The sequence below is a fragment of the Cynocephalus volans genome, chromosome 2 (genome assembly GCF_027409185.1).
Source record: "Cynocephalus volans isolate mCynVol1 chromosome 2, mCynVol1.pri, whole genome shotgun sequence".
In the NCBI taxonomy this organism is placed as follows: domain Eukaryota; kingdom Metazoa; phylum Chordata; class Mammalia; order Dermoptera; family Cynocephalidae; genus Cynocephalus; species Cynocephalus volans.
The window spans coordinates 67040046-67053523 of NC_084461.1; the positions used below are offsets into that span (position 1 = coordinate 67040046).

The 13478-nt window shown below is 42.2% G+C and overlaps 1 protein-coding gene across 1 annotated transcript in view; it reads right to left on the reverse strand.

Moving 5' to 3' along the window:
• Positions 1 to 7069: 7069 nt before the first annotated feature.
• Positions 7070 to 13478, reverse strand: part of HOMER1 (homer scaffold protein 1) — a 130551-nt gene continuing 124142 nt past the window's right edge. The window contains exon 9 of the mRNA XM_063087928.1: positions 7070 to 7738. Coding sequence (XP_062943998.1) covers positions 7661 to 7738 — 78 coding nt within the window. The 3' untranslated portion in view covers positions 7070 to 7660. The remainder of the gene's footprint in view (positions 7739 to 13478) is intronic.

The following is a 13478-nucleotide window of genomic DNA, read 5'->3' on the forward strand; positions in this document are numbered from 1 at the left end:
TTCCAGAACTGTGAGATAATCAATTTCTGTTAAGCCACCCTGCCTGTGGTACTCTGTTACAGCAGCCCTAGCAAACTGATCCATCATCTTTCAGGTTTCCACTGAGAAGCTGCCTCCTCACGGAGGACTCCCCCCTTTCCTCAAGGTCCCCTGCCACCCTCTCTCTCAGCCTTTTGCACGGCGGTCATGCTAACCAGATATTCCATCAACTCCGCCTGCATCCGCTAGCACCACTGCTATTAGAAGAGCCATATAACTAATTCTGCCCAAAGAAACAGAAGCAGCACTAATGTGTGCTGCTTTGAGCCCAAGACAGGGAAAAGTCCATGGAAATTGCTGCCCGCTTTCCCTTTTCTTGTGGCAGATGTAGAGTCTCCTATACGAGGTAGTGGAGTCTTCTTTGAGAAGCCAACGATGCCCTCTATCACCATTTCTTTTCACCATTTTATCAGAGCTACTGACATTGCAGTTAAGCAAAAAAAAAAAAAAGATCAAAGGTAGAGGATTAGAAGGAAAGACAGAAAAATTAACATTTTAGGAGGCAGACATTATGGTTATGTATGTAGAAAATCCAAGAGTACCTATAGAAAAATTACCAGAATTAAGAGTTTTAGTAAGGTTACTTGATAAAAATAAATACTTAAATATCAACCGAATTTCTATATATTAGATCAGTTAAAAATTAAATTTAAACAGACATCGTTGTTTTAAAATGTTGGCAAATCAAAAAGAGACAATGCAGCAGAAAAGTGGACATGAGACTTGAGTAGGCAATTTATAAAAGAAAACCAAATGGCCAAATGTGCATACATAAAAGGCGGTCTACCTCACTAGTAACAAGGAGAACATAATTACAACCAAATGAGATAAACCCTCAGAAATTGTTCAAATTTACAATACGGACAGTTTCAAGTGTGGGCAAGGATTTGGAACACAATTTCATACAACTGCTGATGGTAATGCAAATCTGGTACAACTATTTTGGAAAACTGCTAGGCATTATCTACAAAAGTTGGATATATTCTTATTCTGTGACCCAACAATTCCTTACACAGCTGAAATACCAGGGTGCTTCAAAAAGTTCATTGAAAAATGGAATTAAAAGATAATATGAATTTTTCCATAAGCTTTTTGAAGCCCCCTCCAATGTATATATCTGAATAAGGAGATATATGCAAAAATGTTTACAGCAGCACGATTCATAATAGCCAACAACTAAAAATAATCCAAAAGTCCATCAAGGAATGAATGGACAATATTCCTAAAATGTAATATAGTCTCACAATGGAGTACTATAGAGCAATAAAAATGAATACAGCTACACAACAATTTAGATAAATCTCACTGACATAAAGCTGAGCAAAAGAAGCCAAAAGATATATAAAATATGATTCCAATTAAATAATGTTAAAAAATATGCAAAATTAAACTGTAGTGATTAGGGATGTTATTCAGGTAGTAAAACTATAAAGAAAAGCAAGGAGGTGATAATCTTAAAAATCAGGATATGGTCACCTTTTGGGGAGAGAACTTAGTGACTGGAAAAGAGACATACCAAGAACTTCTGTAGGGCTGTCAAATTTCTATTTCTTGATCAGGGTGGTGGTTAGGTGGGGTCCCAATTTACAATAATTTGGTAACCTGTACATTTATGTTTATGCATTTTTCTGAATAAATATTGCATTTCACAATAAAAAAGTTTTTAAAAAACCTCTAACATAAAGCTTCTTTTATTAGAATTCTAGAAATTATAATTTCTAGATACTTCTATTTACAGAGAAAAAAATTGGGGGCAACTGAATTCTAGAAATTCTTTCTCTGCAAAATAATTCCTCTAGAATTCAGTTGCCCCCAACTTTTTTTCTCTGCAAAATAATTTGCATGTTTGCTCTACAAAACAATGAGAGTCTACCATGTTTCATTTTTTTCATTAGACAGCAGGAAATCAGAGCCAAACTTAGTGCTCCAATGGAAAAATTAACTCATCTCGGACTTCTGGTTTATACAGTTCTCCATTCTTTTTAATTGGCTCTGTGTGAGTGTGTGTATTTTAAACTCTCCTGCTCTAGGTATTTTAATATCTGGAATTTTCTTTGGAGAAGTAGGTAGAAAATTTTTTTAAAATTTAATTTAAGAAAAGGGGAAGCTGCTGCAACATAGCATGGCATAGTAGTTAAGAGTGAGAGCTCTGGATCTACCTACTAGCTGTGTGAACTCTGTGTCTCTGTTTGTTCATTTGCAAAATGGAGACAGTAATACCCCAAGACTGTGGTAAAGCAGATTGTCTTAGAATTATATTTAGTTATTATTTTTAAAATAACTGTTGAAATGTGTTACTTGAAAGTTATGATAGATATTGGTATCAGAATTTTAAAAACCAAAAGCACTGCTTTTTGAAACCTCAAAAATTATATAATATATCCTATACATGTACTTTATAGTGTTACCTGTGTGTACATAAAAACAATTCTAAATTTGAAAAAAAAGCTATATGATCATTGTATGGATTAAATGAGTATGTTTAAAGTGCATAGAAGGGTGCCTGGCACATATATATGTTATTATATTATTCACAAAGAACCATAAAGATGTGAGTAATTTAAAAGTAGAAATATGTGAGCCTAGAATAGACACTCCTGGACAAGTCTGAAAAAGCAGCAATACTCATATACCTTTTCTTCTTCTTCTTTTTTTTTTTTTTAGCACCGCACCCTCCTGAGTGCGCCACTGGCTCGGCCCCTTCTTTTTTTTTTTTTAAAGATGACCCATAAGGGGATTTTAACCCTTGACTTGGTGCTGTCAGCATCACACTCTCCCAAGTGAGCTAACCGGCCATCCCTATATAGGGATCCGAACCCATGGCCTTGGTGTTATCAGCACCACACTCTCCCAAGTGAGCCACGGGCCAGCCCTAACTTTCCTTCTTTAACAGAAAATGGGAATTCATATGACTGATGCACATGTCACAAAATGAGTGTTATTCAGTAGGTAACATTTAAAATTAACAAGAAAAAAACCTTACCTTCATGTTTATACTTTGTAGAAAAAATTGGATGCAACTGAAAAATGCAGAATTTCTATTTTCTGACTGACTCTGTGGAAATGCAATCCTAAAGAATCAAACTATTTCAAAAATGTGATGTACACCTACGAACTTTCAGCTAAATATGAGTATGGTGGATTGAAACATGCTTTTATTGTTACTTTCTCCTAAAGCTCTAACATGGCAGTAAAGAAATTAAGAACAAAAAGAGGAGAAAATTATGGATGAGAAAGATTAACAGGTGTTGGAAAGACCCACGCGGGGAGATGACTTAGCTGAGTGGAGGGAGCTGACCAGAGAGTCTGCAGAGACCCTGGGAAGCAAGAGATTCCTGAGGGGCCTAGCCCTTGAAGGCACTTTGAAAGGTGGGGATGAGGAACAAGGTTGAAAGAGGGAGAGTGGTGGAAAGTTTTAAACGGGAGCAGTTAGACCCCACCCCACCCCTACCCCCTCCTTTCCCACTGCAAGACACTAGAGGCTCATTCTCTGGATAAGATGAGCCAGAGAGGATCTGGACTCAAATACTGGGATCAAGAGGAAGGCAAACACCGGAGGATTAAGTTAAAATCTACCTTCAGAACCACGAGACCCCTGGCTGCCTTCTCCTGCCTGGTTCTGAGCGTGCCTTCAGCCAGGCATAGACACCTCCCAGGGGGGCCCGGAAGAACCCTCCAGGAAGAAACTAAATGGCCCCAGAGAAAAGACCTTTGCGTGTTGATATTTGTGTTTGGAGAGGGGGAGGTTTGCCAAAGGACAAAGCTGGCCTCCCACCCAATCTCCCTACCCCAAAAGCCACCAGCGTCTCACCGCAGAATACGAACAGACCACTTAGAGGCATGGCAACATTTTCAGAAAGTTTCCACACAATGGACAGAGACCAAAACAAACAAACTGAGCAGAGACAACTCAGAGACTAGGGGGGAAATATTTAATTAAACTTACTTTTCAGCCGACCACCAAAAAAAAAAAAATAACGAATGGCATAATAAAATTACTTTTAACAGACAAATAAGGCAAAATACTACATCCATGAAACCAGGATGTGTGGCAATAAAAAGTAGTATTCTGAAAACAAGAAATAGCACTTAGAAACTAAAACTACAATAGCTGAAATTACAGATTCAATATAAGGTTTAAAAGATGGAAGCAAGGAACTCTTCGAGCTGAATGAGCAGCCAAAGAGATGAACAATAGAAAAGATAATTAGAGAATTAATCCAGCTAATCCATATCTGATTAATGAAACCCAAAGGAGTAAGAAATGGAGGAGAGAAAAATATTGAAGAAACCATATGAGAAACTTACTGTTTTGTTTGCAGCAGTTTGAGCTGGTCTTTTTCCGTGTGCAATAGAAAGATCCCCAATGTGAGAGGGTTCCAGTAAGATGAGCACTCAGAAGTGCTCCCAGGAGTGGGCAATGTGGAGGTCACTAACTACCCTGGAAAGAGCAGTTTTGGCAGAGTAGCGGGGGCAGAATCCAGAGTGAAGCCTGAGGAGGGGATGGAAAGTTAGGAAGTGGAGATAATTTGCGAGGACACAGTTCTTTCAGAAGTTTTACAGAGAAGAAAGGAGAAGTTGACTGACAGCGGTAAGGATTAGGGAGGGGCCGAGCCCATGGCGCACTCGGTAGAGTGCTGCGCTGGGAGCGTGGCGACGCTCCCGCCGAGGGTTCGGATCCTATATAGGAATGACCGGTGCACTCACTGGCTGAGTGCCGGTCACGAAAAAAAAACGACAAAAAAAAAAAAAAAAAAAAAAAAGGATTAGGGAGGATATTTTTTAAAGGGAAGAAACACTAGAGCATGCTTGTATTATTAAAAAATTAGGGAATAAAAAGCAAAAGTAACTTGAAATAGCAATTGTATTCCTGTTTCTTAGGTAAACAAAAGACCACATTTATAATTAGTAAATATAAAGAAAATGGAGAAGAAAATTAATTATCCAGTTCAGGTGTCCAAGCACCTTTAATCTCAATGATGGGATGATTTAAATTCAAGGGATTAGCCATATCCTTTGCCCATCTCCACCCCCACCACAGGAGCACAGAGGTGGGTCTGCAGGGCTTGAGGTTGTTCCCCAGTCACTGTTCACAGGACTGAAGATGAGAGTTTCACTGCAAATATGGGACTGAAAAGCATGTGAAAAGCCCAGATATCACCATGGCTAAGGTATAGAGCTGAAGATTTTTAATAGATGCCATAAGGAATTCAAGTAAAACCCAGAATATTGAGCAGGGACTTGGAATGGGGGGCGTGGGTGGAGGACACTTGGGAATTTCAGTTCAATCATGGGATGAAAGTTATTTAAGTACAATTAAAAATCCCAGCATTGGAGTTCCAGTCAAGATGGAGGAATAGACAGTCCCCAGCATCACTCTCTGCCAGAAATCAACCAATTTACAACTAAATAAAAAAGCAACAACAGCCAAGCTGGTGCAACTAGAGTTCAGGCTAAGAGGAGGAGAGACCTACAGAGTGCACGAAGGTGGCAGAAGCCACAATGAGAGAAAGAAAAAACTGCTCTGACCATTTTGTGCCACAGCTGCTTTAAGGCTGGAGCTGCTGAGTACATGGAGCAGGAGCCGGCAAACACCACAGCTGTGCCCTTTAGATGAAGTTGCTTGGAGGCTGCAGGGGAGAAGAGGGCCTCAGTGGCTCCCAGGCCAGCAAGACCACTAACAGGGTTCCCATGGACACACATAGGAGTGAGGGGCCACAACAACTGAAAACTGGAGTCACTCAGAGGCCGGTGAGTCATCACAAGGGACAGGTGTACAGCCCATCCCATAAGAAGTGTTTGCAGCACGGGCACTGGGGGAGATGGGCCTACCGGGGGAACACTGATCCACCCCCTAATCAGCATAGGACCACTCAGAGGAGACTGGTCAGGAATACAGAATTGCATAGGGTGCAGTTTGATGAAAAGACTCAGGCCCAGATCAGAGTTTCTTTCTTTTTTTTTTTTTCTGTCTTTTTTCATGACCGGCACTCAGCCAGTGAGTGCACTGGCCATTCCTATATGGGATCCGAACCCGCGGCGGGAGCATCGCCGCGCTCCCAGCGCTGCACTCTCCCGAGTGCGCCATGGGCTCGGCCCCCAGATCAGAGTTTCTATGCAACCCAGGTGCACCAAGTCTCTGGAGAGCTGGAAGTACCTATAAAGTCAACCATTATAATCTGTGCTACATAAAAAGCCTTCCCTAGGGAAGCAGCAGTAAAGTAGCAATTTAGCTCAACCACAGAGCTCAAGTACTGGTCAGGACAGGAAGTTCCCCTACTTTAGAAGTAAGCAAAGGACAAAAAAATTAGTTCTGGCTCAGACACACTGCCAGCACCTCGGGTCCACCCAGGGACATGAGGCATGGATCAGGGACCAGACCCCCCCTCCCACAACCACGCACACCACGCCAGTGCCTTGGGGCCCACCTGGGGACCTGAGGGATGGAGCTGGGGACCAGACCCCCCCTACAACCAGGCACACCACAAGCGCCAAGGAGCATGCCAAAAACATCACCTCCATGTGGGTGGCCCACCACAGCCACCACAATAACCATGGCTGCCATGAAAGTGGCTAGACACCACAACCCCCATGCAGATGGTCTGCCAGCCACTGGAGTGCATTGACACAAGGAGAGTCACCAGCAGAGATAAAGAAAAGAAGAGATGTCTCTCTCCACAAAGCCCATTCCAGAGTGACAGAAGCAGCATGTACTCAATGTTAGTATTGGGGAACCTGATCACACCTCTCAGCACTGGACAGATCATCTAGGAAACAAATCAACAGAGTAACCATTACTCTTTCAGAAGGAGAGAAGAAATCTAGGTAATTGGGGGGGAGGGGGTGGGGATGGGGTGAGATTGGACAAGGGGCATAAAGAATGATTTGTAACAATACATATGCTAGTAATATTGAATTCATCAACATATCTCAACATTGAATCCCAAAAATATGTATAATCAATTTTGATTCAATAAAAATTTAAAAATAAGTAAATAAATAAATTCAAGGGATTAGACGAGGTGGGGAGGATATATTTTTTTCAAGTTCCTGCCTCCATTCTCCATGGTTATACATTACACATGAAAATAGCCATAGACTCATTCTGGTCATTGATGGATTTTCTAGAAAAAGTTTCAAGTTCTTCCCCCACTGTGTATTCAGTAGCTTCTTGTATCACTTAGTCCACATTTAAGGTCAGTGATTTTATTATCCACTTGTTCCATAAGTCATTCAACCAATTGACAGGATTCATTACCACCTACCATAGGCCATTGTGGATGCACAGGCTTCTACACTGCTGGGCGATACAGAGAGGTTGTGAAGACCAGGTCTGGGCCCTCATGTTGCTCAGTAAAGTGGGAAGTGTTGGAGCGTGGGTGAGACCCATGCATAGCACCTGCCACGTGAGAAACACAAAAGGTGTCTGCTGCAGCCGCAACTCAGCTTGGCCATTGCCGTCGGGAGAAGACAACGTGGCACAGAAAGATGATACCACTGGGAAGAGAGAGCGGCCCCACCCTGCAGACCCCTCCGGGAAGTGCTGTCCCTCAGGAACCCAGGAGTCCCTCAAGAGATTAGGAAATGCTGGTGCTGCTTCTTCAGTGTGGGTTCATTCTCTCTAACGACCTGAAGCCTTCCTCCTGAAGTCACCATCCCAGTCATTCTGCTGAACTCTGCAACTGATTTTCTGGGAAATCTGCGTGAAGAGTAAAACATGTTACCAGCACAGCAGGTCATGCAAAGGGCCCAGAGCACTGCTAAATTACACGACTGTCATTTCTGTCTCTCCCAAACCAGCATAGTCCCAGTGCCATATTCACGGTGAGGACATCACTGGGAGAGAACATCATGACCCGCAAGGAGAACGTCCCCACCCCGGGGGACTCAGTGCTCCTGCCCAGGCACCAAAGAGCCAGATGCAAGGGGAGGAGGCAGGGACGTTGCTAAGACCTGGACCTGCTGAACTCTAGTTTGTTAATTAGAGCCGCATTGGACTGAATGTTAGTGCAGTTTCCAGAAAGGTCTGGAATAATCTGATTCAACTTCAATCAAGAATGCACTGTGATGAATGTTCTCTCTATATAAAATATCTATTTCAATAGCCATTGGGGACAAATACACAACTAGTAAAAGGAGAAGTAATGACCAGGAAGCATTTCCCAGTCATAGAGAATGTTCCTACCCAAGAAATTATTTTATTCTATTTTTACAAATGCAAATCAGAATGGAAATTTAACATGATCATTTCCACCACGGAACAGGCTTTTGTGATTGCTGCCAAGTTCTACAATAATCATAAATGCCTCTTATTTATTCACACGCTGAGGTTTGACCCTTACACTTCCTCACAGTAGGTCAGACTAAGAATTTGCTACCTTTCTCTCAGCTAAAACCCAGCCATTTCACAGCTTTCATTAAAACAGAAAAGAAAAGAAAAGAAAAAAGCAGCCTAACAGCTTGGATTTAGGATCTGGATTTAGACAGCTAAATATGTTGGGCTGCACTTTTTCAGCAAGTCATGGAGAAAGCATAATGAAGTGGGGAGACTCCTGGGGGGCAGTGAATTTTAGCCCTGCTCTCACTGTGTGAGCTTAGGCCAGTCATTTACCTTCTCTGGGCCTCAGTTTCCTCCTTTGGGGACATGAGGAGGTTGTACAGGAGAATCTCTGAGGAAGTTCCCTCCAAATCTCACATCCTGTGATTCTAAGAGTGATGCCAACTAAAATAGGTCACCCCAGATGGTCAATAAAGCAGGAATGTGCTCTACGGCCTTCTAGTTTCTGAACAGAACATTCAAAAAGTAGAATGGAATCTACCTGCAAGTAGATGCATACGCTGCAGGCAGAGTGAAGGAAGAAACAGGTACCAAGACCGGAGGCTGCCTGTCACTATCATGTTGTTCTTTTCCTACAAATTCACAGACTGCCCGGAAACCCAAAGGCTTTCCAGAATAACATTGCTCTTAAACATTGGTTCAGCAAACCTTGGTTCACCAATGCTTTTTTGATATAATGGCCCCATAAAACTTGTCTGCTGTCCACTATGTCTTTTCTTCAAGCCTCAAATTTAACTATCAGCAGCTTACAAAAAATTTTTTCCTAGTGACTTTGAGAAATAATTTACATATAAGTTGTACCCACTTAAAGTATACAGTCTGGCTGGTTAGCTCAGTTGGTTAGAGTGCAGTGTTGGTAACACCAAGGTCAAGGGTTTGGATCCCCACTAAAAATATGCATATATATAATTTGATGAAATCGGACAGTTGTATACACCCTGAAACTGCCCTCACAATGAAGATACAGAACATTTCCATCTCTACCAGAAGATTCCTGTACTATTTTGCAGTCCTATCTTCTACCCCTGGTCACAGGCAACCACTGACCTGCTTTTTGTCACAATATAGATTAGTTTGCCTTCTCCAGAATTTCACATAAATAGAATCATCATTTTGTCCGGCTTCTTTCCCTCAGCATAACGAGATCCATTTGTGTTGCAGGTGTCAACATGCAACATGCTTGTTCCTTTTATTGCTAAATAATAACCCATTGTATGGGGGTTTACTACGTTCTGTTTATTCATTCACCTCTTGATGGGGATTTGGATTATTTGGGGTTATTGTGAGTAAAGATTTATGTGCAAGTCTTTGTGTGGGCATGTATTTTTATTTTCCTTTGGTAAATAGGAGTAGGGCTGGGTTGTATGGTTGGTGTATGTTTAAATAAATTTCACCAAATTTTGAGACAAACAATAAATGATTATCAGGCACACATTTGCCCTCAGTAAGAGAAACCTCAGAGTTTTTTTTAAAGACATTGATTTTTTAACCTGCTCCTTGTCTTAATGTTTTGAACATTGTAGAAATGGAGTAAGAGATTTTAACAAGTTATAGACCATTTCTCTCATTTGCAGAGGAGGAAATTATGCCTTGGGGAGATGAAGGCACCTCACAAAACAATTACAAGGTATGTCAAAGATTTTGGCATGCCACACGTGTGAAGAACAGCATATGGCAAGAGCAAGTATGTGGCGTTCTTCATGGAAGGAAATGTCAAGCAGAGCTCTGGGAGCTGCCTGTCCCCATTACAGTGTGGACTGCCCAGTTGGAAATGACCTTAGTCATCATCTATATTGGATGACACATCTCTAACTAGAACCTGGTGGGAGAAAAATAGTAAAACTGTCTACAATGAGCCAAAACTGGTTTTATTTCCCTATCTCAATTTATTTGAAACTTATCTTGCAGGGTGTAAGCTGAGCATGCAGAGAGAGAGGACCTTGTGCACCAGAGGACCTTGGGCACTGCGGGAACCTGAAAATCCTCTACCAAAGGGTTGGATTCAGAATCGACTAATCAGCCCTTGCCTGTCTCAGCCTGTCATTCTTGCCTCATTGACATATGAGGCCTGACTAGAACTGTCCAATCCACTACTGCCTCGTCATATGGCCGGACTTGGAGTTAGCCAATTGGGGATCCCAAATGCCTCTTAAAAGCCTGCACAGCCCTCAGATGGGAGAGACAGATTTGAGTGCCTTGCCTCCTGTCTCCATGCCAGTCGACCTCATGAAATAAAGCTTTTTCTTTTCTCAAAAACCAGTGCACTGGTATTGGCTTCTGCGTACATTGGGAAGTGAGCCTTTGCTTGGTAATAATAGTTTTTTAGCATGAGCTTCTGACAAAACCCCAGAAGCCCCCAGACTTAACAGACATGTGGAGAGACTTCCACTGCTACCTAGGCCAGAGCTGCCCACTCAAAGGGCTGAGGCCTTTGGAGGTAGAGCAGGTCTACACCTCTACTGGGATGCTTTGTACCTTTGCCAGATACGAAACTGCTAGTAATAAACTTTGCTTCAATTCATTCAAGTGGAATCCAGTAGAAATACTTGTTCCTTTTTCATTCTTGTTTGCAATAAAAATGGAGTAAAGTCATTTATTAACCACATCTTTCTTAATCCAAAACATAAGCCTAACAAAATTCTAATTAAAAAATCAATTTATGTTTACTCTATTATGGAGCCTATGCATGGTTCTTGGAGGGATATTTGTAAGATGATCTTTAGCAATAACAGCACATCTTATTTTAGATAAGACACCACTTGAAGCATGACATTTTAAGTGTTGCAATCAGCTAGATCAGAAAACACATTCTGAGGAAAAAACTTCATCTGAAAGTACTTGACCATAACCCAAACAACAAATAAAATTACTTTCATTCCTTTAAGAAAAACAACATTGAGAAGAAACATTGTGATATGAAAAGAATATATTGGTCAAATCTTTCTTGGTATGTGCCATGGGTTAAATGTGTCCCTCAAAAGTTTGTGTATTGGGGCCAGCCCTGTGGCACACTCGGGAGAGTGCAGCACTTGGGAGCGCAGTAGCGCTCCCGCTGTGGGTTCGGATCCTATACAGGGATGGCTGGGTGTGCTCACTGGCTGAGCGCGGTGCCAGCGACACCAAGCCAAGGGTTGCGATCCCCTTACCGGTCACAAAAAAGACAAAAAAAAAAAAAAAAGGGCCGAGCCCGCGGCGCACTCGGGAGAGTGTGGCGCTGGGAGTGCGGCGACGCTCCCGCCGGGGGTTCGGATCCTATATGGGAATGGCCGGTGCACTCACTGGCTGAGTGCCGGTCACGAAAAAGACAAAAAAAAAAAAAAAAAAAAAAACTTCGTGTATTGGAAATTTAACCCCCATTGTAACAATGTCAAGAAGGTGGGAAATCCAATTATGATATTTGAAAGGTGGGCCTTTGAGAAGTGATTGTGAGGACTGTGCCTGTGTGAATGGATTGATGCATTCATGAGTAATGGGCGTGGTTCTGATGGCTTTGAAAGGAGAGCAAGTGAGAAGTTTAACTCTCTTGCTCAGCCTGTTCTCACCATGTGACACCCTGAGTTGCCCCACCAGGAAGAAGGCCCTCATCAGATGTGTTCCCTGGACTTTGGATTTCCCAGCCTCCAAAACTGTAAGAAGTAAATTTAATTTCTTTATAAACTACCCAGTTTCAGGTATTCTGCTATAAGCAACAGAAATGGATTAATACAGTATGACTGTTTTTCTTGACACACAAAGTAAAAAGAATTGGAATGAAATTTAATAATCCTTTGAACAAAATAATGAAGAGGAAGAAATACCAACTTACTGAGAAGCGTTATCTCTATCACCTTTTCAAATTTGTCCGTTTTCTCAAAGGAAGCCTATAGGCTCTTCAGAGAAAACAAAAGCCCCCATCATCACTGCAGTTGCTTTTGTAGCCTGAAGATTAAGTGGAATCGCAAAGGCATTTTTGTGGTTTGCATGTTTTTAAGGAACCCATACAGATTTTGGCTGAAGATACACAGTTGGCTCCCAGTCTGCAACAAAAACTCTCTCAGTATGAAAGCAAGGTGGAACCAAAATCTCATGTGGAAATCTAAGTTGAAGGGAGCTCTTTACTGGAGAAGGCGTGTGAGAAAGACTAAGAAGTTTCTCTAGGTGGAGGAGTGGGGGGCGGGGACTGTCACCTACCTTCTACCATACTGACCCCGTCTTTATTTCATCCCAACTTCAACTACCCTGGGGCTCTTTCCAGAGGGGTGGGGAGAAAGGAGTAGGGGTGCTAAGTGCTATCATTATTACTGCCAGCATTTTTAGCTTCCAGAACCTCACGATATGGTTTTCCTAAAATCTGTCCCCAAGGCTCTTTTGAGTCCATGTGAATTAGTCTACTCTGGCACAAGTGGAAAATTGTAGTTGAATCATCATGTACAACATTCTTGCATGTATTTCCCCCATCATGTATGAAACAGGCATCCTAGGAATCAGGCATTTGATGGGGGGTGCGAGCACTTCGCGGACTCTTAGCTCTGCTTTTCACCCCAGAACTTATAGCACAGTCTTGGGATCAAATACCAAACCAGGAAACAGAAAGGAGTCATGGTCAGCAACTCAGGAGGCAGACTAGAATCTTCCCACTGATGCCACCCTAGAGACTCCAGCAACAGCCTCTTCAGTGAGTGTTCAACCCCATTTCTTCATCTTTCTGTCTTTTTCTCATTGCTGACGCTGGCAAAGAAAAATATGCCTCTTAGAGAAAAACAGGAGTTAAGCCCACCTGAGTTCAAGCTGGATTCCATCCTTCTCTGGTTGTGTGGTGTTGCAGACCACTGATTTCCTGGAGTGAGACAGAGCTTCTACTCACCTTCCCAGGGCTCTCGTGGGGACCACACGACATAACATGGAGAGTGCCCAACGCATGCTGTGTGTTCATTAAAAGCTCTTGTTCTCCTTCCCTACTGCTATTTCTCTTTCAAATAGAATCAGATCTGTTCAGAAAACAAAACTAGAATTATAGGTTTGAGACATCTTGGTTTGATGAACAAATTAGCCAAGGGGGAATTTAGACCTTTTCTCTTTGTTGGGACCCAAGCTAACAATTAGCAGGCATTTGCCGAGGATC